This window comes from Salvelinus fontinalis, chromosome 19, assembly GCF_029448725.1.
Source record: "Salvelinus fontinalis isolate EN_2023a chromosome 19, ASM2944872v1, whole genome shotgun sequence".
Taxonomy (NCBI): Eukaryota; Metazoa; Chordata; class Actinopteri; order Salmoniformes; family Salmonidae; genus Salvelinus; species Salvelinus fontinalis.
This window is the reverse complement of record NC_074683.1, coordinates 24,767,601-24,792,039: the sequence shown is the minus strand read 5'-3', so window position 1 is coordinate 24,792,039 and position 24,439 is coordinate 24,767,601. Positions and strand designations below refer to the sequence as shown.

General features: G+C 42.4%; 1 protein-coding gene across 1 annotated transcript in view; it reads right to left on the bottom strand.

The window, feature by feature from the left end:
- LOC129816545 (dual specificity calcium/calmodulin-dependent 3',5'-cyclic nucleotide phosphodiesterase 1A-like) overlaps positions 1 to 24,439 on the bottom strand; it is a 97,554-nt gene that overhangs the window by 31,664 nt on the left and 41,451 nt on the right. Inside the window, exon 3 of the mRNA XM_055871126.1 lies at positions 8,882 to 8,995. Within this exon, the coding sequence (XP_055727101.1) occupies positions 8,882 to 8,995 (114 nt within the window). The remainder of the gene's footprint in view (positions 1 to 8,881; positions 8,996 to 24,439) is intronic.

Sequence of the window (24,439 nt, the reverse complement as noted above, 5' to 3'; positions counted from 1 at the left end):
AGTAAAAATACATAGAAATAAATCCAGAAAAATGAAATGGAATGTGTTATAACCCAGTCTGGCACAAATAGAAGATTAAATTGTGAGACTGACCTACACACACTCTGCATACATAAGTGCCCCATATCTGGAGCTAAATATTTTTAGCATTTGGCGCTTTTTCTTTTATTCCAGGCTATATCTAAACTTTTTGCTAACAGAAATACACAATGAACAAAGAAAACATGTTCAGTTTCTCCTCATGGCTCAGCCACATAATGCCAGGGTATATCTGATGGACTTTCTCCTCATGGCTCAGCCACATAATGCCAGGGTATATCTGGTGGACTTTCTCCTCATGGCTCAGCCACATAATGCCAGGGTATATCTGGTGGACTTTCTCCTCATGGCTCAGCCACATAATGCCAGGGTATATCCAGTGGGCTTTCTCCTCATGGCTCAACCACATAATGCCAGGGTATATCCGGTGGGCTTTCTCGTCATGGCTCAGCCACATAATGCCAGGGTATATCTGGTGGGCTTTCTCGACATGGCTCAGCCACATAATGCCAGGGTTTCCATGGCCGAGCAGCCACAAACAAGCCTAATGTGCAATGCCAAGTGTCGGTTGGAGTTATGTAAAGCTCGCCGCCATTGGACTCTGGAGCAGTGGAAACGTGTTCTCTGGAGTGATGAATCACACTTACCATTCGGCAGGCGGACGAATCTGGGTTTGGCGGATGCCAGGAGCACGCTACCTGCCCCAATGCATAGTGCCAACTGTAAAGTTTGGTGGAGGAGGAATAATGGTCTGTGGTCGGTTTTTCAAGGTTTGGGCTAGGCCCATTATTTCCAGTGAAGGGAAATCTTAACACTACAGCATACAGTGACATTCTAGATGATTCTGTGCTTCAGCTTTGTGGCAACAGTTTGGGGAAGGCCCTTTACTGTTTCAGCATGACAATGCCCCTGTGCACAAAGTAGAAATGGTTTGTGAAGTTCAGTGTGGAAGATCTTGACTGGCCTGCACAGAGTCCTGACCTCAATCCCATCAAACACCTTTGGGATGAATTGCAACGCCGACTGCGAGCCAGACCTAATAGCCCAACATCAGTGCCCGACCTCACTAATGCTCTTGTGGCTGAATGGAAGAAAGTCCCCACAGAAATGCTCCAACATCTAGTTGAAATACTTCCCAGAAGAGTGGAGCCTGTTATAGCAGCAAAGGGGGGACCAACTACATATAAATGCCCATGATTTTGGAATGAGCAGGTGTGAATTTATTCACCAAAACAAAAATGAAAAACAATTATCTTAGTAGCTGGTTTTCTAAAATCCATTATGTTTTTTTTTTATCTTGATCTTTTGCACCAATTGACTGTACTATTTACAGTCAATTTCTATATCTATATCTTCATTGTTTTGCACTGACTCTCTTGCACTGGCTCTATACACACATACTACACACACACACTTTACATACGCTGCTGCTATACGCTGCCCGTACTCTGTTTATTATATATCCTGATTGCCTAGTCACTTTTACCTCTACCCACATGTACAGTGCATTCGGAAAGTATTCAGACACCTTGACTTTTCCCAACATTTTGTTACGTTACAGCCTTATTCTAAAATTGATCAAATTGATTCCCCCCCTCATATATCTACACACAATACCCCATAATGACAAAGCAAAAACAGGTTTTTAGAATTTTCTGCAAATGTATTAAAAATATATATTTTTACATAAGTATTCAGACCCTTTACTCAGTAATTTGTAGAAGCACCCTTGGCAGTCATTACAGCCTCGATTCTTCTTGGGTATGATGCTACAAGCTTGGCACACCTGTATTTGGGGAGTTTCTCCCATTCTTCTTAGCAGATCCTCTCAGGCTCTGTCAGGTTGGATGGGGAGCATCGCTGCACAGCTATTTTCAGGTCTCTCCAGAGATTTTCAAGTCTGAGCTCTGGCTGGGCCACTCAAGGACAATTAGAGACTTGCCCCAAAGCCACTCCTGTGTTATCTTGGCTGTGTGCTTAGGGTCATTTTCCTGTTGGAAGGTGAACCTTCACCTCCGTCTGAGGTCCGGAGCTCTCTGGAGCAGTTTTTCATCAAGGATCTCTCTGTACTTTGCTCCGTTCATCTTTCCCTTGATCCTGACTAGTCTCCCAGTATCTGCCACTGAAAAACATCCCATCCCAGATAATCTTGTTTCTCATGGTCTGAGAGTCCTTTAGGTGCCTTTTGGCAAACTGCAAGCGGGCTGTCATGTGCCTTTTACTGAGGAGTGGCTTCCGTCTGGCCACTCTACCATAAAGGCCTGATTGGTAGAGTGCTGCAGAGATGGTTGTACTTCTGGAAGATTCTCCCATCTCCACAGAGGAACTCTGGAGCTCTGTCAGCGTGACCATCGGGTTCTTGGGCACCTCACTGACCAAGGCCCTTCTCCCCTAATTGCTCAGTTAGGCCGGGCGGCCAGCTCTAGGAAGATTCTTGGTGGTTCCAAACTTCTTACATTTAAGAATGATGGAGGCCACTGTGTTATTGAGGACCTTCAATGCTACAGACATTTTTTGGTACCATTCCCCAGATCTGTGTCTAGACACAATCTTACCTCGGAGTGCTACGGACAATTCCTTCAACTTCATGGTTTGAATTTTGCTCTGACATGCACTGGAATTTCGAGTCTCATAGCAAAGGGTCTGAATACTTATGTAAAGGTATTTCCGTTTTTTATTATTTACACATTTGCAAACATTTCTAAAAACCTGTTCGCTTTATTATTATGGGGTGTTGTGTGTAGATTGATGGGGAAAATGTTTTATTTAATTTATTTTAGAATAAGGCTATAACGTAACAAAATGTGGGAAAATTCAAGGGGTTTGAATTCACTGTACATATGACATTACGTCCATTCCCTCAACTACCTCGTACCCCTGCACATTGACTCGCTACTGGTACTCCTTGTATATAGCCTCATTATTGTTTGTACTGTGTTTTGTCTTACTTTTGAACTCTGTACTGTTGGCAATGTGCTCATAAGGAAGCATTTTACTGTTACGTCTAAACCTGTTGTATCTGGCGCATGTGACCAATACAATTTGATTTGATGATTTGATTTGATGTCTTTTGCCAAATCCTGAATAAACATAACAGAGTCAGTGATAAGGTGTCTCATTGTTTTACACCTTAGGGTGTGGGAAACCAACCTGTACCATATTCATTAACACATTCATATTTAGATTTTGGTCATTTAGTGGGAGCTCTTGTCCTTATCAACTTACAGTCAGTGCATTCAACCGAGGCTGATAAAAAAAAAACATCACAGTCATAGCAGGGAAAAACGTTTCTGTAACCGTTACTGAAAATGTTGTTGTAGTTAAGGATACATTGGTGTTAAAAAATGATTGTAGTTACAACAAGATTTCTTATCTCTGACTATCACTGGATAGTGCCAATACAATACTGAGTTATTCATGGTCATTTGACGCCAGAGGAATGAAACACAGTTCAATACAGTGAAATTGACTACTAAACTGTAAGAAAATGATTTGTACATTATTTTACTGTAATTACAAAGGATTATAACAAGCAGGTTGTCTGTAGGCATTTGCATATTAATAAATACTAGGTGTTTTATATCACTTGCACTTCTAGAGGCCTGGGTAAATATTCAGCCATTAAACCATTTAAGACCCACTAGCACTCTGATCTGTTCCCTATATACATGCGCCAGCAATTATTTTTCCTCCCAGTGCAGCATAATTTACAGTACGCTGTAGTAAATATATAGCGAAACAGCAATACAGTACTTTATTGTTGAATTGAAAATAAAATCAGCAATTGCTAATAGTGACTATATAATTATATATTACAGCATACAAACTGATATTTGGGGAAACGCTACCACATATCACTTAAATTGGTACAGCACTAACAAGTGCAACAAATATAGCCTCTTACAAGTCACACCTCAATATATGTTAATGAGTAAGAAACAACAATACCATGCACCCACTAGTGGTCAAAAGATTTCTGGCCCTCCAAAACAGCAGTACGGTACTCTATTCTTAATTACAGTAACTTACTGTCAAAAATCAGTCAGTAAGTTACTGTTGAATTTTACAAGGTTTATCACATTCTTTAAATACAGTATATTACCGTATTCTGTGCGGGGTACAGCGTTCTTACTCATGGGAGCAACAAATATAGCCTCTGACAAGACACACCTTAAAATATGTTAATGAGCCAGACACTCTTTCCTCACCCACAACATTTTCCCGCAATGCACAATAAATAATATTTTTAAACGCATGTATGGTACTTTATTATGCATTCTACAGTGTTTTACTGTTGAAATTACAAAAAGGTCTTACAGTGCACTGTAAAACAAATGTACGGTATTTTACTGTGCATTCTATGGTAATCTACTGCATTCAGTGTATATTTATTTAACTAGGCAAGTCAGTTAAGAACAGATTCTTATTTACAATGACGGCCTACCCCAGCCAACGCTGGGCCAATAGTGCTCCGCCCTATGGGACTCCCAGTCACGGCCGGATGTAAACCAAGTACTGCAGTGACGCCTCTTCCACTGAGATGCAGTGTCCTTAGACCACTGCGCTACTCAGGAGTATACAGTATCATACTTTTGATTAATACAGTAAGTTACTGATAAAATTACAAAAACAGGCTAACAGTGTAGTATACTGTAGGTTCCATTTTCTGCAAAGGTATGCTATAAATGTCACTCACACTAGGCATCGTAAGAGCATGTAGCTAATAAAAGTGTAATTTGTTTCCATTGCTGACTGTAATGTAATGAGTTGAGAGGCCAGGTATATTGAGTCTTGTAAATGTCTGTTTACCTGTCCTGTTATGGAGCTGTGTGATCTCCAGTAAATGTCTGTTTACCTGTTCTGGTATGGAGCTGTGTGATCTCCAGTAAATGTCTGTTTACCTGTTCTGGTATGGAGCTGTGTGATCTCCAGTAAATGTCCGTTTACCTGTCCTGGTATGGAGCTGTGTGATCTCCAGTAAATGTCTGTTTACCTGTCCTGGTATGGAGCTGTGTGATCTCCAGTAAATGTCTGTTTACCTGTTCTGGTATGGAGCTGTATGATCTCCAGTAAATGTCCGTTTACCTGTTCTGGTATGGAGCTGTGGGATCTCCAGTAAATGTCTGTTTACCTGTCCTGGTATGGAGCTGTGTGATCTCCAGTAAATGTCTGTTTACCTGTCCTGGTATGGAGCTGTGTGATCTCCAGTAAATGTCCGTTTACCTGTCCTGGTATGGAGCTGTGTGATCTCCAGTAAATGTCCGTTTACCTGTCCTGGTATGGAGCTGTGTGATCTCCAGTAAATGTCCGTTTACCTGTTCTGGTATGGAGCTGTGTGATCTCCAGTAAATGTCTGTTTACCTGTCCTGGTATGGAGCTGTGTGATCTCCAGTAAATGTCTGTTTACCTGTTCTCGTATGGAGCTGTGTGATCTCCAGTAAATGTCTGTTTACCTGTTCTGGTATGGAGCTGTGGGATCTCCAGTAAATGTCTGTTTACCTGTTCTGGTATGGAGCTGTGTGATCTCCAGTAAATGTCTGTTTACCTGTCCTGGTATGGAGCTGTGTGATCTCCAGTAAATGTCTGTTTACCTGTCCTGGTATGGAGCTGTGGGATCTCCAGTAAATGTCTGTTTACCTGTCCTGGTATGGAACTGTGTGATCTCCAGTAAATGTCTGTTTACCTGTCCTGGTATGGAGCTGTGTGATCTCCAGTAAATGTCTGTTTACCTGTCCTGGTGTGGAGCTGTGGGATCTCCAGTAAATGTCTGTTTACCTGTCCTGGTATGGAGCTGTGGGATCTCCAGTAAATGTCTGTTTACCTGTCCTGGTATGGAGCTGTGTGATCTCCAGTAAATGTCCGTTTACCTGTTCTGGTATGGAGCTGTGTGATCTCCAGTAAATGTCTGTTTACCTGTTCTGGTATGGAGCTGTGTGATCTCCAGTAAATGTCTGTTTACCTGTCCTGGTATGGAGCTGTGTGATCTCCAGTAAATGTCTGTTTACCTGTTCTGGTATGCAGCTGTGTGATCTCCAGTAAATGTCTGTTTACCTGTTCTGGTATGCAGCTGTGGGATCTCCAGTAAATGTCTGTTTACCTGTCCTGGTATGGAGCTGTGTGATCTCCAGTAAATGTCTGTTTACCTGTTCTGGTATGGAGCTGTGTGATCTCCAGTAAATGTCTGTTTACCTGTCCTGGTATGGAGCTGTGTGATCTCCAGTAAATGTCTGTTTACCTGTTCTGGTATGCAGCTGTGTGATCTCCAGTAAATGTCTGTTTACCTGTTCTGGTATGCAGCTGTGGGATCTCCAGTAAATGTCTGTTTACCTGTCCTGGTATGGAGCTGTGTGATCTCCAGTAAATGTCCGTTTACCTGTCCTGGTATGGAGCTGTGTGATCTCCAGTAAATGTCTGTTTACCTGTTCTGGTATGGAGCTGTGTGATCTCCAGTACATGTCTGTTTACCTGTTCTGGTATGGAGCTGTGTGATCTCCAGTAAATGTCTGTTTACCTGTCCTGGTATGGAGCTGTGTGATCTCCAGTAAATGTCTGTTTACCTGTTCTGGTATGGAGCTGTGTGATCTCCAGTACATGTCTGTTTACCTGTTCTGGTATGGAGCTGTGGGATCTCCAGTAAATGTCTTTCTGAAGGCTGAATGGAGTTCTAACTGGATGAAGTGTAACTGACAGGTTCTCTTTCCACTGCAGTTTGTTTTGTTTCCCTTCTTCCTGTCTCACAGTGAGTCATCTTGTTTTACTGAGGAAAATAGCCTTGCTGTTTACTAACTGGAAAACAGATCTTTAGTCTTCGTGTGAAAGAAAATGTGGCCAATGAAGGAAAAGAGAGGCAGATATTTTTCATGATGTGATTATAGTATCAACATTAGGTTAGGTACTAACGTAAGGAAATTAGGCATCTACAATCGTGACAAGGATGCAGGTCAGGACTTCCTTCTGCAAGTAATTACTCTGAAATTGTAATATGGAGCGACCGTGAAAATAAATAATGATTTATTATGATGGGAAACAAAATTACTACACAAATATGAATCAATCAAAGTCTATGGGCACTGACCAAGTAATGCACTACATAGTAAATATGGTGCCATTTGGGATGCACACAAAGAACGACTTCATTGCAGTTTGTTTTGTTTCCCTTCTTCCTGTCTCACAGTGAGTCATCTTGTTTAACTGAGGAAAATAGCCTTGCTGATTTACTATCTGGAAAACAGATCTTTAGTCTTCATGAAAATGTGGCCAATGAAAGAGAAGAGAAGCAGATATTTTTCATGATGTAATTAGAGTGTCAGCATTAGATTAGGTACTAACGTAAGGAAATTAGGTGTATAGAATGGTGATAAGGGTGCAGGTCAGGACTTCCTTCTGCAAGTAATTATTCTGAAATTGTAAAACTGAACGACCGTAAAAAACAAGAATAAACGACATAGTAAATATGGTGCCATTTTGGATGCACACAAAGAGCGACTTCATTATTTTGTTTGGATCAAACTTCTGGAACTGTAGCAGTGCTTTCTGGCAAACATGCCTTGTGTTGTGGTGATTGAAGAGAGTTCTAGCACTGAGGACCAAAGCCTTGTTAATGAAGAGCCAATACTAAAGGGAGGGAGATAGAATTGGGGCCTCAGAGAGAGAGCGAGAGCGAGAGCGAGAGCGAGAGAAAGGCAAGGTAGAGAGAGAGAGAGAGAGAGAGAGAGTGACAGCGATAGCGAGAGAAAGGCAAGGTAGAGAGAGAGAGAGAGAGAGAGCGAGAGCGAGAAAAAGACAAGGTAGAGAGAGAGAGAAAGAGAGAGCGAGAGAAAGGCAAGGTAGAGAGAGAGAGAAAGAGAGAGAGTGACAGCGAGAGCGAGAGAAAGACAAGGTAGAGAGAGAGAGAGAGAGAGAGGTAAGGGGGGGAATTAGGAAAGATTGAGGTAGAAAGAGAGAGGGAGCGAGAGAGACTGACAGAAGTAGATAGAGAGAGAGAGAGAGAGTGAAAGAGAGAGATGGACAAGGAGAGAGAGATGTTGAACATGAGCTCTGTCAACATGCCTCCATGTGATCAGTCTACAGGCTACGCAAACACCTGCTTATCGTTGGAGAACACAGCTGAGCTGACACACTGCAGTCTGCATAAACAACTACAGCTACAACAGCCCAGACTGAGGGGGGTGTGGGGCTCAGTCAGAATCTAGTTTAATAGTCTCCTCCATGGAGAGATGGAAAGCTTCCCACATGGAGTTGAAGAAGTAAAGCAGGGAGTGGATCAGCCTCCTTTCAGTTTATCTGTCATCCCATTTGAAGACAGACGTTCCCCCCTGACGTTCTCTCCCTGTCTCTGGCTTCAACACACATATACACATACACACGCACACGCACACACACGCACACACACACCAGTCATTGATGGCTGGAGGGACAACCTTAATCAGTAGAATAACGGGCCAGACACAGAGAGAACTGAGACACAGAAAGAGGACTGAGACACATAGGGAGAACTGAAGGACTTTGATAAGCATACACAAAGACACTGTTTGTATTGGAAACCACACTTTCCAAACTGTCTGTAGCTAAGGCACTAAAACAGAAGAGTACCGCACTGGTAGTACTGCACTCAATTCTGTCAAGGAATTTCATCATCAGAATATGTTTTATATATATGACTTGTATTTTCTGTGAGTTGTATTCGTGCCGTTCTTCCCTGTACCTTCATAATAATGAATAATAATAATAATCTGAGTGTGAGTTGTATTTGTGCCAATCTTTCCTGTACCTTCAGCCGTGCAGAGTGCAAAATACTTGATGTAGTCATGCATGGAATGGAATTTCTTTGAAATGCACTCACCTGGTTTCATCGATATAGACTGCCTCTAGAACAGAGGCTGCATACTCTATATTCTTCCTCAGGTCCACCACGTTCACTTCTCCCTTGTCCAGCTGCTTCACCAAGCATCTCAATCTGTAAAGAGCAAGGTGGATCCATATTTCATCTTCATATATGAGCTGATGAACACTGGATAATACTTACAGAATGGAGAACAGTACGTCAATACGACTCAACTGTGCCATTACATTATGTATCAAAGTGTCCACTTATTCTATAGGCCTACATTGGTTTCTATATCAACTGACAGTCAGCTTTAATACTAGCCTATATGTCACCGGGTTAGGTCAAAGACCAATGGTTTGAGAATTTGAGACAGTATAAATATTACAGTTATTGATCTGTTATATTGTGCAGATAGCAGCAGTAGTAAAACAGGTCAGCCATGACAGACATTTGATAATAATGAATACTCTACCACATAATCCAATCAAATCGTTCTATTTTAGATGGTTCAGATGGATCTTAAGTCCTACAGCACAGAATCACATTGACTAACTTTACAATGCCAACAACTAAAGCTTTCAGTGTGTACACTGAACTTTTTGAGAAAGCACACAAAGCCAATGTCCTTGAAACTGCCATTAAAGGTCTACACGGGAAGCAGTTCTCATTATCCTGCAGTATTTCAAGGACTAAACTAAACTCTGTTTTTTTATTCATGAACTGCGATGGCACAGAAGGCAGAGAGGGAACGTGTCTTTACTGTAAGTAGGAGAACTGTCAGGATCACTGGTCCTGCCGCAGCAGAAAGGATCTGGGCTGGTGTGTATGTCTCTCCCAGTGTGTGTGTGTGTATGTCTCTCCCAGTGTGTGTGTGTATGTCTCTCCCAGTGTGTGTGTGTATGTCTCTCCCAGTGTGTGTGTGTGTATGTCTCTCCCAGTGTGTGTGTGTATGTCTCTCCCAGTGTGTGTGTGTGTATGTCTCTCCCAGTGTGTGTGTGTATGTCTCTCCCAGTGTATGTGTGTGTATGTCTCTCCCAGTGTGTGTGTGTATGTCTCTCCCAGTGTGTGTGTGTATGTCTCTCCCAGTGTGTGTGTGTATGTCTCTCCCAGTGTGTGTGTGTGTATGTCTCTCCCAGTGTGTGTGTGTATGTCTCTCCCAGTGTGTGTGTGTGTATGTCTCTCCCAGTGTGTGTGTGTATGTCTCTCCCAGTGTGTGTGTGTGTGTATGTCTCTGTGTGTGTGTGTATGTCTCTCCCAGTGTGTGTGTGTATGTCTCTCCCAGTGTGTGTGTGTGTGTATGTCTCTCCCAGTGTGTGTGTGTATGTCTCTCCCAGTGTGTGTGTATGTCTCTCCCAGGGTGTGTGTATGTCTCTCCCAGTGTGTGTGTGTATGTCTCTCCCAGTGTGTGTGTGTGTGTTTGTCTCTCCCAGCGTGTGTGTGTGTGTATGTCTCTCCCAGTGTGTGTGTGTATGTCTCTCCCAGTGTGTGTGTGTATGTCTCTCCCAGTGTGTGTGTGTGTATGTCTCTCCCAGTGTGTGTGTGTGTATGTCTCTCCCAGTGTGTGTGTGTATGTCTCTCCCAGTGTGTGTGTGTGTGTGTGTGTGAAACCATCCAAAGAATGAGCACCATTGAACTCCGCTGACCGTCTGATCAACAAAGCCCGGAAAGTGTGTGGCATCTGTGAAGCCTTTGGTTCTGCTAGCATTCAACTTTAAATATTTACCACGGGACTAGTGCCTCATTAAAAACAACAGGGGATTGACACAGATCCATGCCTCGCCTCAGCGGGCACACACAGTCTCCAAACCCCAGACCCCCATCTAACCAACAAACCAACCCTCAGCAAAATGAATTAGGATTCGTCCCAAATGGCACCCTATTCACCATGTAGTGCACTACTTTTTGACCAGAGGGCCTGTAGGGTTCTGGTCAAAAGTAGTGCACTATATAGGGAATAGGGTGCCATTTGGGACAAATTCTAAGATGCCATAAGAGGAGCATCACCATACCCTATCTGTTTTAAATCTGAGATCAAATCAAGTCCTTCCAGTGTGTTTGAAGGACTCTGTTATTATGTGAATAATAAAGGAGGATTAAAAAGCAATAGACGTGGTTTATAGTAACACATCGTCCTAAAACACAAGCTGTTAAAAGCATTGAGAAACAGGATCAACTGACTGAAAGCCAGAATACTGTAAAGAAAACACACACACACAATAGTACAGAAAACAACCCATGAATATGCCTACAACGTGGGCAAGGGAACGCCAGCTCTAGTACAAAGTGAGCAGAATGTAGCCTGCAGTGGAGAGACTGTGATAAGCCTTGGACTTTCTCCTGCCTTTACTGTGGGCTTATTGGCCTTTTCTAGTCCTTCTTCTTCCTTTCTTCTTTTTAGTCCTTCCTTCTTCTTATGTCTTCAAAAGAGAAACTGCAGGATACCACTCTGCCAATGTAGATGAGTGAGCCAAGTGCCAAGCCTACACTATTCTATTGTGTTGAGACTTAATTGAAGCTCTGAGTGACTACCATTGACAAACTGCCAGCCCCAGCACTGGCTTGTTCTGTAGGCTAAGATATGACAAACTCCTAGGAGAGTCTCAGCCTACATTGATGTGTAGGAGATTGTAAATAATGGCGACACAAGTTGCACCTAATAATGGTCTGTAATATCCACATATTTCACGACATGACTCTAGTGAGGATGCAGAAAGTAAACATTTGCCTTGCATAAACAAGCTGTAGAGAGCTACAGTTGAAGTCGGAAGTTAAAATACTCTGAGGATGGAATCATTAAAACTTGTTTTTAAACCACTCCACAAATGTCTTGTTAACACAAACTATAGTTCTAGCAAGTTGGTTAGGACATCTACTTTGTGCATGACACAAGTAATGTTTCCAACAATTGTTTACAGACAGATTATTTCACGTATAATTCACTGTATCACAATTCCAGTGGGTCAGAAGTTTAAATACACTAAGTTGACTGTGCCTTTAAACAGCTTGGAAAATTCCAGAAAATTATGTCATGGCTTTAGAAGCTTCTGATAGGCTAATTGACATCATTTGAGTCAATTGGAGGTGTACCTGTGGATGTATTTCAAGGCCTACCTTCAAACTCAGTGCCTCTTTGCTTGACATCATGGGAAAATCAAAAGAAATCAGCCAAGACCTCAGAAAAACAATTGTAGACCTCCACAAGTCTGGTTCATCCTTGGGAGCAATTTCCAAACGCCTTAAGGTACCACGTTCATCTGTACAAACAATAGTACGCAAGTATAAACACCATGGGACCATGCAGTCGTCATACCGCTCAGAAAGAAGACGCGTTCTGTCTCCTAGAGATTAACGTACTTTGGTGCAAAAAGTGCAAGTGAATTCCAGAACAACAGCAAAGGACCTTGTGAAGATGCTGGAGGAAACAGGTACAAAAGTATCTATATCCACAGTAAAACGAGTCCTATATCAACATAAACTGAAAGGCCGCTCAGCATGGAAGAAGCTACTGCTCCAAAACCGCCATAAAAAAGCCAGACTACAGTTTGCAACTGCACATGGGGACAAAGATCGTACTTTTTGGAGAAATGTCCTTTGGTCTGATGAAACAAAAATAGAACTGTTTGGCCATAATGACCATCGTTATGTTTGGAGGAAAAAGGGGGAGGCTTGCCAGCCGAAGAACACCATCCCAACTGTGAAGGACGGGGGTGGCAGCATCCTATTGTGGGGGTGCTTTGCTGCAGGAGGGACTGGTGCACTTCACAAAATAGATGGTATCATGAGGTACGAAAATTGTGTGGGAAGATTGAAGCAACATATCAGGACATCAGTCAGGAAGTTAAAGCTTGGTTGCAAATGGGTCTTCCAAATGGACACTGACCACAAGCATACTTCCAAAGTTGTGGCAAAATGGCTTAAGGACAACAACGTCAAGGTATTGGAGTGGCCATCACAAAGCCCTGACCTCCATCCTATAGAAAATTTGTGGGCAGACCTGAAAAACCGTGTGCGAACAAGGAGGCCTACAAACCTGACTCAGTTACACCAGCTCTGTCAGGAAGAATGGGACAAAATTCACCCAACTTATTGTGGGAAGCTTGTGGAAGGCTACCTGAAACGTTTGACTAATTGAGTGTATGTAAACTTCTGACTCACTGGGAATGTGATGAAAGAAATAAAAGCTGAAATAAATACTTCTCTCTACTATTATTCTGACATTTCACATTCTTCAAATAAAGTGGTGATCCTAACTGACCTAAGACGGGGAATTTTTACTCGGATTAAATGTCAGGAATTGTGAAAAACAGAGTTTAAATGTATTTGGCTAAGGTGTATGTAATCTTCCGACTACAACTGTATCTCTTCCACATTGTCAACTGCCTGTGTTATTACATTTACACTCTTAGGATTAAACAGGTACTAAGGAAAACCATATAGGGTTCCTCGGTTTGTCACCATAGGGGAACCCTTTTTGTTGATAGATAGAACCCTTTGCAGAACCCTCTATGTAGGGCCTGCAAGTCACATTATACTAGCTTGCAATGCGATATTGAATTCCTATTGGAATCCAGCCAGAGTTACGATATTCAACAAGTGTATTTTTTTAATCACCCGTAACCTGCATTCAGAAAGACTGCCAGGGTAGGGAAGAATGAATACTGAGACTACCTCAGTCATCTAAACTTGAACAACCATCTCAGCAACGAGTGCAATAAGTCCAACTACTAACAGATTGTATAGTTTAGAAAAATGTATGCTATTTATCTTTGTGTAGCATAACATTTATTAACCAATCAATACAAAAACACAGATATTAAAACAAACAATTCTGAAAATCACCCTGCAATAGAGCATGCTGGGAATATGATATATGGTTCTATGTAGAACATGTAGAAACCTTCTTTCCTTTTAAAGAACCCAAAAACAGTTCTTAAGATGTTAAAGGATCTAGGTAGAACCTTTTGCCTTACAAAAACCCCTTGTCTTCCAAAAATGGTTCTTCAGATCAAAATGGTTCATGGTAAAACCCTATTCCTCCATAAAGAACCCCTTTGGAACCCTTTTTTATGAGAGTGTACTGTGACATTTAGACTGATATAGAGTATCTGGTGCACTTAGGATGAAAGTGAGATGCAGCCACGGTGAGAGTTGGCAACAGCCTCTCTAAACTACCGCCTCCCCATCTCACTTATCACACAGACACTCAGCAGCAGCAGGCTCCCACAGACCTTTTTGTATTCAAAAAGTGTCTCAGAGTAGGAGTACTGATCTAGGGCAGGTCCCTCCTGTCCATGTAGTCTTACTTATTATGATTTAAAGGCCAAACTGCTACTATTTCTACACACCTACTCAGAAACTCTTTGTGAATAGGTCACAAACACCGCATTTAGACCGTAGTTTGAAACCACGGAAATAGTTCATGGGTAATGGGTTGGGGCATAACAACAGGGCTGTTCCCACCCGTAGCTTTATCAATCATATGACCTGTTCCTCTGTCACTCTCCATGGCACTGGCCTGATGGCTTCCATCTCACACACACTGGACCAGACCAATCACACAGCAGATACATATAAATAGAGGCCCTGATTGGTGGATCTATCTGGGTCACAATAACACAACCTTGCCTTAGGAAGTAGTGAACTAAAATGATTCTCTCTTTCCTGTGACTTTAGTATGTTTTGGTAGCCTATATGTTGGCATATTGACAGAAGGTTCGGACGAAAGTGGCAGTATATCAATAGCAGAAACACCCACATAGGTGTTCAGTATTGAGATTTTTCTGAGAAGAAAACCATGGACTGTACAAGCGTAAAGGGATTAAAGACAGGTCAAATACATTTTACAGCAAGTTTAGTTGTATAAGTCATATCTTTCTCAACAACTGAGTTGCATATCTGAGTTCACATGAGCTCTGGGAATCTTTGTTTGACACTTCTAAGGGAGGGCTTAGAACATTTGGAAGTCTCTCAGATGACGCAGTAGGTTCCATCCCAAATGGCGCCATATTCTCTACATAGTGCACTTCATTTGACCATGGTCCTCTGGGCCCTGGTAAAAAGTAGTGCACTATATCGGGAATAGGGTGTCATTTGGGATGCAAACATAGCCTTATCTTTGCTGTCCAAGACTTCAACTCAGAGCTCAATATAATGAGACACATTATCATGTTACTGTGACTATACAATAACCATTATATTCATCAGAGGGTTATAGTAAAAGCAGTACCATATTTTGAGTATATTTTTAATAGCACCACATAGACAACAGTACTTAAGAGGACCCTTGGGGACCTGTGTGGGGTTTTTAAAGATTGAAAATGAACCAAGTTAAAATGAGCCAGGGTCAGTTAAAATAGGTACTATGTGGAACTGTACCGCCTTCACAACCCAAAGGGTCTGATTTGAGCTGCATCTGACTGGACGTGTCAGACCTAGCCCCAGAGTGGAGATCCCTGTTCTGGGACTCCCTCCTCAGGGACAAACTACCTCCAGCCTTAATGCTCCAGGTGGCAGGACACTTGGGGGAAAGACTTAAAACTACCGGGATTGACCTGAGTGGAGATATCTGCTTTGGGACTCCCTCCTCAGAGACACACTACCTCCAGCCTCATTCAAAACAACCTGGACTGGCCAGCCTTTACATAGTATAGAATCTACACTCTACAGGTGCTGGGAGTGGTGGTGACATTGAAAAGGGGTTTACGAGAGAGTATTTTCCCATGAGTTAACTGTGCCCTTCTCCTTGGAGGGGGCTGCTGCCGTCACTAGGGCACCAGAGGACAGGGCTGGGGCCCACCGAGGGCACGGTGACAGGGCTGGGGCCCCAAAGGGTACGGTGGCAGGGCTGGCGCCACAGAGGGCACGGTGACAGGCCTGGGGCCCCAAAGGGTACGGTGACAGGGCAATGTCCCCAGAGGGCACGGTGACAGGGCTGGGGCCCCAGAGGGTATGGTGACAGGGCTGGGGCTCCAGAAGGTACGGTGACAGGGCTGGGGCCCCAGAGGGTACATTGACAGGGCTGGGCTGAAGCATCAGCTCTGCTGCCCTGCTGCCTGCTCTATGCCAACCTCTCAGACAGACTGATCCAACATTCCTCACTTCTAAAGATGGTACCCAAAGGACTAATTTGCGACCCGATAACGACCCGTTTCCTAGAAACAGCAGAGGATGATTACCTCTCTGGAAATAAAAGATTCCCTTTCAAGTATGAAAAAAGAAAAAGGGGCCAGGCTATTGAGAGCATATTGTCTGACTGAACTACACTGGTTTTGTGCATCATTTATCTAGACAAATATACAGATCTGTACCATGGTGGTGCCCCACGCATACAGAGGCCAAAGAAGAATACTTTTAATGTTGCCAAGAAATCCTGTCTGTGTCCCAGATTGGCACCCAATTCCCTATTTAGTGCACTATTTTTTGACCAGGGCCCACTGTGTTTGGGTTGTTGTCTTTAATGACTTCTCAATAAACTACTTCCCATGCTTTCAGATTGTAATCAACATGGTTTCACAGAAGGGATCTGTTGATGGCAATAACAATAACATCACTGTATGATACAGGTCATTACCAAGACAGAAAATGACTCAATGTGTAATTTAATGTTGATAAAAAAATAAAAAAATGAATCGAAACAAAATACATTCAACTTTTGAATGTTTTTGCTGATTGTGGAATATTGACAACTTTGTAAGGGAAACAAGCTTGTGAGTCATCAGACCATTCAAGGTCCTCTCATTCTGAGAGGTGAGTGGTTCCAGTACTCTTGGTGGCTTTCCAGTTCAGATGCTCAAGATCTTAAAAACCGTCCATTCACTGGCCTAGAAACACACTTGGTGAGAACGGGCCCTCGTTGTGTTATGGTCTAAGCCTGGCCTACTCTCTGCTTTCTAAAGCCCTGCAGGCCTCCACTGACACTGGGTCTGTTCAACTCAAACATGTTCACAGGACCTGGGGTTAAACCAAGCCGACAAAAGCAATTTAAAGCCGGTGTATGTTGCAGACCCTAACCACAACCCTTACCATTAACCTGTCTTTCACCCTAACCATCGATGCTCTGTGACATACAGTGCATTCGCAAAGTATTCAGACCCCTTGACTTTTTCCACATTTGTTACGTTACAGCCTTATTCTAAAACTGATAAAATTGTTTTCCCCCCTCATATATTGACACACAATAACCCATAATGACAAAGAAAAAGCAGGTTTTTAGAAATTATTACAAATGTATCACAAAAAAATGGAAATATCACATTTACATAAGTATTCATACCCTTTACTCAGAACTTCGCCGAAGCACCTTTGGCAGAGATTAAAGCCTCAAGTCGTTTTGGGTATGACGATAAAGTTTGGCACACCTGTATTTGGTGAGTTTCTCCCATTCTTCTCTGCAGATCCTCTCAAGCTCTGTCAGGGTGGATGGGAAGCGTTGCTGCACAGCTATTTTCAGGTCTCTCCAGAGATGTTCGATCAGGTTCAAGTCCGGGCTCTGGCTGGGCCACTCAAGTACATTCAGACACTTGTCCCGAAGCCCCCCCTGCATTGTCTTGGCTGTGTGCTTAGGGTTGTTGTCCTGCTGGAAGGTGAACCTTCTCCCCCAGTCTGAGGTCCTGAGCGCTCTGAAGCAGGTTATCATCAAGGATCCCTCTGTACTTTTCTCCATTCATCTTTCCCTTGATCCTGACTAGTCTCCCAGTCCCTGCCACTGAAAATCATCCACACAGCATGATGCTACCACCACCATACTTCACCGTAAGGATGGTGTCAGGTTTCCTCCAGACGTGAATACTTGGCATTCAGACCAAAGAGTTCAATCTTGGTTTCATCAGACCAGAATATATTGTTTTTCACGATCTGAGAGTCTTTTAGGTGCCTTTTGGCAAACTTCAGGCAGACTGTCATTTACTGAGGAGTGGCTTCTGTCTGGCCACTCTACCATAAAGGCCTGATTGGTGGAGTGCTGCAGAGATGGTTGTCCTTCTGGAAGGTTCTCCCATCTCCACAGAGGAACTCTGGAGCTCTGTCAGAGTGCTTTGGCAGCAGCTAATGGGGATCCATCATAAATACAAATACAAATTCTGCAGACATTTTTTGGTATCTGTCAGGACCAGGTGCGAGAAACAGTCACTAATAATCGTCAGAACCCAGAAGATGAGGCAGACACAGCAGTACTATAGATGGTGGTTTAATAAAAGAACAAAATCTTCAGGCAAAGAAACTAAATCCACAATGTCCAAAAATAAAACCAAGAGGCACAAATTGGAAATCCTCCAAAATACAAAAGAAACTCCACAAAGTGGTAAAAAACAGCAGGGAAAAACAAACCTCAAAAGACTACTCAAATAATACACAAGAACTAAACCAGAGAACCTCTGGAAAATCCAACAAGAGAAATATCTGTATAAAACAAGGCTTGGGCTGGGGCTGGGTGTTAACTTACAAACACTGAGCAAGGAACTGAGGAACACACAGGGTTTAAATACTAACAAGGGAATGACATACAGGTGCAAACAATAATTAGAGCAAGAAAAACAAAAGGTACAAAAAAGGTGCAATGGGGACATCTAGTGACCAAAACCCGAACAGTCTTGGCCAAAACCTGACAGTATCCTTCCCCAGATCTGTGCCTCGACGCAATCCTGCCCCGGAGCTCTACGGATAATTCCTTCGACCTCATGGCTTGGTTTTTGCTCTGACACGCACTGTCAACTGTGGGCCCTTATCTAGATAGGTGTGTGCCTTTCCAAATCATGTCCAATCAATTGAATTTACCACAAGTGGACTTCAATCAAATTGTAAAAACATCTCAAGGATGATCAATGGAAACAGGATGCACCTGAGCTCAATTTCAATTTTGATTTCGAGTCTCATATCAAGGTCTGAATGATTATGTAATTAAGGTATTTCAGTTTTTAAAACCTGTTTTCGCTTCGTCATTATGGGGCATTGTGTGTAGATTGATGAAGACATTTGTTTATTTAATCCATATTAGAATAAGGGTGTAACGTAACAAAATGTGGAAAACGTCAAGGGGTCTGAATAGCTTCCGAATGAACTGTATAAGCTAAGTAGTATGTCATAATAGTGATATACTGTATAAGTAATGTCAACTTATGTGACATACTGTATAACTAAAGTAGTTAAATGCCACCATTTTGAAATATTAGAAAGAGACCATGTTGTGTGTTTGACTGGCCTGTAGGTTTCAGTATGGACAGACAGGCAGACAGACAGGCAGACAGGCAGACAGACAGACAGGCAGACAGACAGACAGGCAGACAGACAGACAGACAGACAGACAGACAGACAGACAGACAGACAGGCAGACAGACAGACAGACATGTGGTGTAGTGGGAGCCTGGCAGTTCTAACTAAACCAACAGGTATTTTTCTCTGGCTCGCCACAGACTTCACAACTTCACTGCAGATCATATCACCCATAGAATGAGTTACTGATTGTTTCTGGATTGTAAACTGGCATCTTGGGTTCCCACTTAAAGTCCTCTAGCGTGGTCCCTAAATGGATCTCTTGGGTCTTTTTGTAATCCTAGTTTAAACACACACACACACGCACACACACACATAATCCTTCACTCTGAACAGTATCTCTGTTGGACATCTCACCCTATTAGACTGCAGATATTTCAGATTCTCACAGGGCCAACAATGGATCTGTACTTCCACCAGCCCTGGTTCCTGGTGGATGGTGATGTCTTAGTTCAGTCGTCCTGGGAATGGTGTGACAAATTAGTCCAGAATGCTATATTCAACTGAGGGGAAAACAGGCACCGCTCTCACTCTTGAAGTGAGTATGGTGTGATAAACAAGAGAAATGAAGCTACAGCAGCGCTGAGAGGAGGATAATTACATGAGTCTCCTGGGTGCTACATGATAAATCATACAGTGATGTGCTGTAAGCACAGGTTCTCTATGAAGAGACGGGGTGCTGGGAGAGAAATCAGTCAATTTATTAACAGCTAGACCTCGACTGCACATTGATGAAGCATCATGATATTGCAAGGACAGACTTTATGCCAAGTGTAAGGCATTGGGTTAGAATGATGCCATCTGTCGGAAGACAATGCACTACATTGTCCCTCAAGGTATCTTTGGGAAGTGAGATGGTTCTATGTGGAACAATACTGACTCAAATAACACTTAGAGCCCTTCAATAGCTAAAGAACCCTTATTTGGCACTATATAAAAAACATCTATTAGTATGTATAGCGATGTCTGAGAGAGAGAACATGGCTCTGATCACAAGGCAACAGAGAGCATGCAGTCAGGAGACAGGAGGTTAATGAAGAATAAATACCCTTCTCCTCCCTCACCTCAGTTACCACCCTGCTCTCCCGAGTGATGGGGAAAGAAAGCTTCCTGAAGCATTCAGGCTTTCCAGCCAATTGTGTCAAAAATAATTTAATTACTCGAGGCTTTGGTCAATACAGTGTACACTAGTGGCACATGCTGGTCAAAATAATTTAGAGCAGACAAATTACTAAAGATGACGTCCCACACACCTTAGAACGTGCACAGCGTAGCCTTTTTGTCTACTACCAAACCAATACCAAACCAATCAGGTGGTTGTTCGACGAAACGAAGATTCGGACGTCATTGATCACGTGCTTCTGATAAAGTGATACCGGCATCGGCCCACTGCTTTTACGTAAACTGCTTAGCGATTTCAGCACATACCTCTGACCTCCAGTATCAAACATAACATCACTAGTTCTCTCCCCTCCCTCCATCACCGTTGTGTTATCATCCTCCTGTTGTGTTCTGTTGTGTTCTACATGTGATAGGAGGGCTAACATTCATTACCAAGAAGGGCTGCAGGAGGAAATCCCAGCTGACTGGGGAGGTTACTGATGTCAGTGAGATCATTACACGCCTGTCAAATCCACTTTGAGTCTCTCTCTCTCTCTCTCTCTCTCTCTCTCTCATATTTTGAGGAGCACAATAAATAATATGAGGAGTTTGGGGGTTTATTGATGTTCATGTTCATTTTAATTTGACACTGATTTGAAATACTTTACTATAAATAAACATATAGACTTGATATAATGGGATGTGAAAAATATTAAGACAAACGTTGACTGTGAGGACTTGAAAGACTAACAGGAGAAGTGTGCTGTACCAACTGAGAGAGGGATAACCTACTGTACAGTACACTGTGAAGCCTGACAGGTCCCATGTCACCACAGTATCACACCCACACACAACCAGCAGTTCCCCATACTTCCATCATGACAGATGACTATTCTGAGTGCTGTACTGTAAGTTGAAGAGCAGGCCATGGAGTCAATGGTTTCACACATACGGCCATATGAAAAACAGATGATGCTCTTTCTAGGGGAATTGTCAGAGGCCTCTCAGTCGTTCTCTGATCATAACCATCTGTAGTCCTGACAGCTGATGTGAATTATATCATAACACCACACACACACATACACTCACACACGCACATCTCCTAATTGGTCAGTCTGTATCACTTTGAGGCAGACAGGGAAGAACATTTATGTGGATAATATTTGGCATGCAATGCCACAGCCACAGCATAAATCACTACTTTAAATAGGGGGAATATTAATACGAAACAAAGAGTGTCTGGAGTTCTTATCATTCCCAATGCTGCAGTGCACCTAAAACAAACCATACAGATCAGCTTTCCAAGAGTCCAGGAGAAACACCAAACAAACCATACAGATCAGCTTTCCAAGAGTCCAGGAGAAACACCAAACAAACCATACAGATCAGCTTTCCAAGAGTCCAGGAGAAACACCAAACAAACCATACAGATCAGCTTTCCAAGAGTCCAGGAGAAACACCAAACAAACCATACAGATCAGCTTCCCAAGAGTCCAGGAGCAACACCAAACAAACCATACAGATCAGCTTTCCAAGAGTCCAGGAGAAACACCAAACAAACCATACAGATCAGCTTTCCAAGAGTCCAGGAGAAACACCAAACAAACCATACAGATCAGCTTTCCAAGAGTCCAGGAGAAACACCAAACAAACCATACAGATCAGCTTTCCAAGAGTCCAGGAGCAACACCAAACAAACCATACAGATCAGCTTTCCAAGAGTCCAGGAGAAACACCAAACAAACCATACAGATCAGCTTTCCAAGAGTCCAGGAGCAACACCAAACAAACCATACAGATCAGCTTTCCAAGAGTCCAGGAGAAACACCAAACAAACCATACAGATCAGCTTTCCAAGAGTCCAGGAGCAACACCAAACAAACCATACAGAAAACTGCTGAGAAGCTAAATAAATTACAGCTGGCAATAGAAGTACAAGGTCAGAAGTTGCAGTTATTACTTGATAAAAATAAATACCCAATATACTTTGGTGCTTTGCTTCAAACCCGAATGGCGCAGCGGGCTAAGGCACTGCATCTCAGTGCAAGAGGCGTCACTACAGTCCCTGGTTTGAACCCAGGCTGTATCACATCCAGTCATGATTGGTCCCAACCGTTGTCCGGTTTGGCCAGGGTTGGCCATCATTGTAAATAAGAATTTGTTCTAAACTGACTTGCCTAGTTATGTAAAGGGCCTGACGACAACCAGTCAGCTGTTTTCTGTTATACAATAGCCGAGCAACATGTGCCTCATGCGTGCTAGTTTTAGTACAGAAATAAACCATGAAAACTGGAGCCTAAACGTTTCTAACCATAGAGGGGAAACTATTCGCTCTTTGTCTTAGCGAAAATAATTATACCAGTCTCTGCTCGGTCCCTGGCTAAATGAAGGAACTCGTAACAAACTTACAATTATTCATGTTGTTTTACAGTTGCTAGAAAGAGTGATTAGAAGATCTGCCTAGAAAAAATAGTTTATTGTTTTTCCTTGGTATCATTTATTGAATAGAAAGAAAATTGTTTAATATGATCTCGGTCAACCTAATTTACCTTGGTGATTAGTCTCCTGTACTGTTCTCTGTAGTTCTGAACTCAACACCCCTTAGTACCAGGATGCAGTCACGAAGGGTCAATGCTGTTGTGTATGTGTGTGTTTGTGTGTATATATATATACTGTATTCTAGTCATGGCTCATCCTATATAACTACTGCTGTACACAATTTTTCTATTCATAAACTGTCCATACTGTCTATACACACTGAGTGTACAGGAACACCTGCTCTTTCCATGACATAAACTGACCAGGTGAATCCAGGTGAAAGCTATGATCCCTTATTGATGTCACTTGTTAAATCCACTTCAATCAGTTTAGATGAAGGGGAGGAAACAGGCTAAAGAAAAAAATTTAAGCATTGAGGCAATTGAGACATGTATTGTGTATGTGTGCCATTGAGAAGTGAAGATTTAAGTGCCTTTGAATGGGGTGTGGTAGTAGGTGCCAAGCGCACCGGTTTGAGTGTGCCAAAAACTACAACTCTATTTGATTTTTCACGCTCAACAGTTTCCTGTGTGTATCAAGAATGGTCCACCATCCAAAGGACATTCAGCCAACTTGGCACAACTGTGGGAGAGAATTGGAGTCAACATGGGCCAGCATCCCTGTGGAACACTTTCGACACCTTGTAGTAGAGTCCATGCCCCGATGAATTGAGGCTGTTCTGAGGGCAAAAGGGGGTGCAACTCAATATTAGGAAGCTGTTCTCAACCTCCTGAGTCAATACATGTTAGAATCACCTTTGGCAGCAATTAGAGCTGTGAGTCTTTCTGGGTAAGTCTCTAAGAGCTTTGCACACCTGGATTGTACAATATTTGCACATTATTATTTTTCAAATTCTTCAAGCTCTGTCAAGTTGGTTACTGATTGCTAGACAGCCATTTTCAAGAAATGTTTTACTCCTGAACTTATTTAGGCTTGCCATAACAAAGGAGTTGAATACTTATTGATTCAAGAAATTTCAGTTTTAAAAAGTTTTATTAATTAGTAAAAATTCATAAAAACATAATAGCATTATGTGGTACTGTGTGTAGGCCAGTGACACAAAATCTCAAGTTAACCAAATTTAAATTCTGTCTGTAACACAACAAAACGTGGAAAAGGTCAAGGGGTTTGAACCTTCTAACGTAAAGTAGATGGACTTGGGAAATTCTGTCAAACTGTGTCAGACTCAGTGCAGATTAATTCTGAACAACATAAGAACAATTCCTACCCCTGAGAAACAAGTGCTTTGAAACATCTTTAAAACAGCAGATTATGAAGTGAAGTAGCTTCTAAATATTGATATGCCTGGGCTGACTGGGAGAGCAGAGCATATAGAGCAACAGGATCTCGGTCTCAATGAAATATTCAACGTTTGTCAGGGGGGGGGGGGGGGGGGGATAAACGTACAGTGGCATCAGAAAGTATTCAAACTCCTTGACTTATTGCAAATTTTGTTGTGTTACAGCCTGAATTCAAAATGGATTAAATATATTTTTTTGTCTCACCCATCTACACACAATACCCCATAATTACAAAGTGAAAAAATGTTTTTAGAAACGTTTGCAAATGTATTGAAAAATAAATACAGAAATATCACATTTACATAAGTATTCAGACCCTTTACTCAGTACTTTGCTGAAGCACCTTTGGCATCGATTACAGCCTCAA